Source organism: Arachis ipaensis, chromosome B05, assembly GCF_000816755.2.
Source record: "Arachis ipaensis cultivar K30076 chromosome B05, Araip1.1, whole genome shotgun sequence".
NCBI lineage: Eukaryota > Viridiplantae > Streptophyta > Magnoliopsida > Fabales > Fabaceae > Arachis > Arachis ipaensis.
This window is the reverse complement of record NC_029789.2, coordinates 140,501,029-140,503,532: the sequence shown is the minus strand read 5'-3', so window position 1 is coordinate 140,503,532 and position 2,504 is coordinate 140,501,029. Positions and strand designations below refer to the sequence as shown.

At 26.4% G+C, this 2,504-nt stretch overlaps 1 protein-coding gene across 4 annotated transcripts in view; it reads right to left on the bottom strand.

Annotated features, from left to right (window-relative positions):
• The window catches only part of LOC107644493 (sodium transporter HKT1), a 68,186-nt gene that overhangs the window by 59,599 nt on the left and 6,083 nt on the right, over positions 1 to 2,504 (bottom strand). For 2 of the 4 annotated variants that reach the window (XM_021103014.1, XM_016348360.2), the window contains exon 2: positions 138 to 353. The exons of 1 other annotated variant lie outside the window; for it this stretch is intronic. In XM_021103014.1, coding sequence (XP_020958673.1) covers positions 138 to 353 — 216 coding nt within the window. The remainder of the gene's footprint in view (positions 1 to 137; positions 354 to 2,504) is intronic. One more of the 4 variants, XM_021103015.1, reaches the window with a different exon arrangement.

Here is a 2,504-nt window from a genome sequence, read left to right as displayed (position 1 = left end):
AACTTAATATAACCATTTAAAATTGATTAGATAATATAAAAAAAAAATAAAGGAATCAATTCAATAAAAAAAAATATTAATAGTTGAGAAAGAATATATATATAAGTGAAGAGAGAAAAGAAATAAAAGTGGCATGCCTGATGACTTCTATGGTGATATTCAAAACATTAAAGTTGAGAGGATCCTCTCTCAGGCTTTTGTTCTCAGTGATGCAAATCAAAATAATAAAAATAACCAAATATGAAAGTTGAGACAACACAAGGCACTCCACTAGCCTTCTTTTGTCTTTCTTGGCATCATTTTCGGTCTCGTGGTCCATTATGGGCAAGAATGTTGTGTATGGTGGAAGGTACCTGATTTCCATACCCATAACAATCAATATCAAATTATTATTATTAGGAAAAGTATAAGTAATCAACAATTTTTTTGAACAATGTGTGAACAATGTGAATTAATAGAGTTAAAAGAATAAATTTAATTAATAGTATTAAATTATGTTGTATTGTATTTTTATTTAATTGGTGGTTGTTCGTGTTATTCAAGATAGTCATTGTTTACCTAACATTTCTCTTATTATTATTATTATTATTATTATAAGTTTAATTAACCTGAAAAAAACCCCTCCACATGTTCATAGTTTTATATATTTCTTGATTCTTGAAAAGCCAATTAAAATTATTGCATTATCAATTTTGATTTTTTTAAAAAAGAAATCATGATCAAGAGTGAGATTTTCAAGATAATTTATAAAATTCCCACTGCCTTAATTTCACAAACTGAATATTGACCATTTTGATAAATTTATGTACGTATGGTTAATAATCATATCTTAAGTAAGCTCCTTTAGATATATTCTAATACTGACTCACCAAATCTAAAAATATATTCCAATTCCATATAAGTGGGAGGATAGAATTTATGCAAAACAATCAATAGAGAAAATAAAAGGAATATATCCATAATATTTTTGCTCTCATATGCTTTTAGCAAAAAAAGAAAAAGAAAAAAGAAGGGGAAAAAAAGGTTCTATAACCGAATCTAGTGTGGAATATTGCTAAGTGCAGTGAAAAGGAAGCTAAGGTTATAGATCTTGTTGATTAGCACACAATAATAATTTACTAGGGATATCTGGTCTGGTCATTATCTAGTTGATGAAGAAAGCTAAGAAACCCTTGAATATTCTTCATTTGTCCTAAGGAGAAAGCTAATAATATGATATATGCATTATATTAAGGTGAAAACTCAGGTACGGTCAACTTCACGTGAAGTTGATACCTGAGAACTGTTAAATGATTTGATTGATTTGACTAAATTTTCATCTAACGACTCTCAGATATCAACTTTACGTAAAGTCGGCTTCATCTGAGTTTTTACCTTATATTAATTTAAGTATTTAACATCATCTCCTCTATATGTATGTATCTTTAATAAACAGATTATTTAATGTTTCTAAATATAAAGTTTTTGTATCAAACTAGCAAAGAAATCCAAGAAAACTAAAAGAAAAATGAAATAAACCTATTGGGCTGTGGGTATGAATATTAGTATAATTAAGGACATATCTGAGGCAATGCTGAGATCACTTAATTGTAATTTTGTTTCTAGAAAATCTAACTCAATTGCCACACATTATGTTAGCATTGGGTAAGAGAAAAATTAGGTGGCAAGTAACTAATCATAGTAATTATTAAGCTATAAGTTTTTCTCATTAATTTCACGTCCAATCAAGCAATATATAATTAATGTCTATAGAAACAACATATAATGAAGACTACTATTCTAATATATATGTTATCTCTCTGCATAGGGAAGAAAGGGTAGTGCTTTCATTTCAATGACTCAGTGTGACTTATCTTTTAAAACCAATATTTTTTGTTTTTTTTTTTTTTTTATTGTTATAAAAAAAACTCTAATAGAATCATTAGAATGAGACTAAATTATTGGTTAATTAGAATATAATAATTTTAAAAATTATGTATTTAGTATTAAACAAAGGAACTCAATAAATATGTTTTCCCTCTGAAACATGATATTAACATTTTTTCAACTTATTTTTGGTGGAATACTAGGTATTATCAAAGGGGCAATATGAAAAAAAAGCATGAAAAACAGAAAATATAATATAAATTTTGCATAATTTTGACAAATATGTTAGTTTTTGTCTATATAAGAAATGATGAGTTTATACAATATAGGCAAAAGTTATTGTTTTTAATTAATAAGTTAAGGTTTTGAAAATATCAATCCATTGGATTCGGTTAGTGTAGAAGATAATTTAGTTAGGTACTCAATCTATCAATATATAATAATATAGTTTAAACACCAATGGTAATAAGCTAAGAAAGCATGTGTTCTAGACTCTTAGAGATATAATAATTAATAAGCTCATTTGTATGGAATATAGTTATTATTGGATTCTTGATCAACATAGTGTTTAGTTATTACCGAATCATATACGAATTCCAGTGTAAATAAAGTTCAGATAAAATTCAATGGTAAATGAA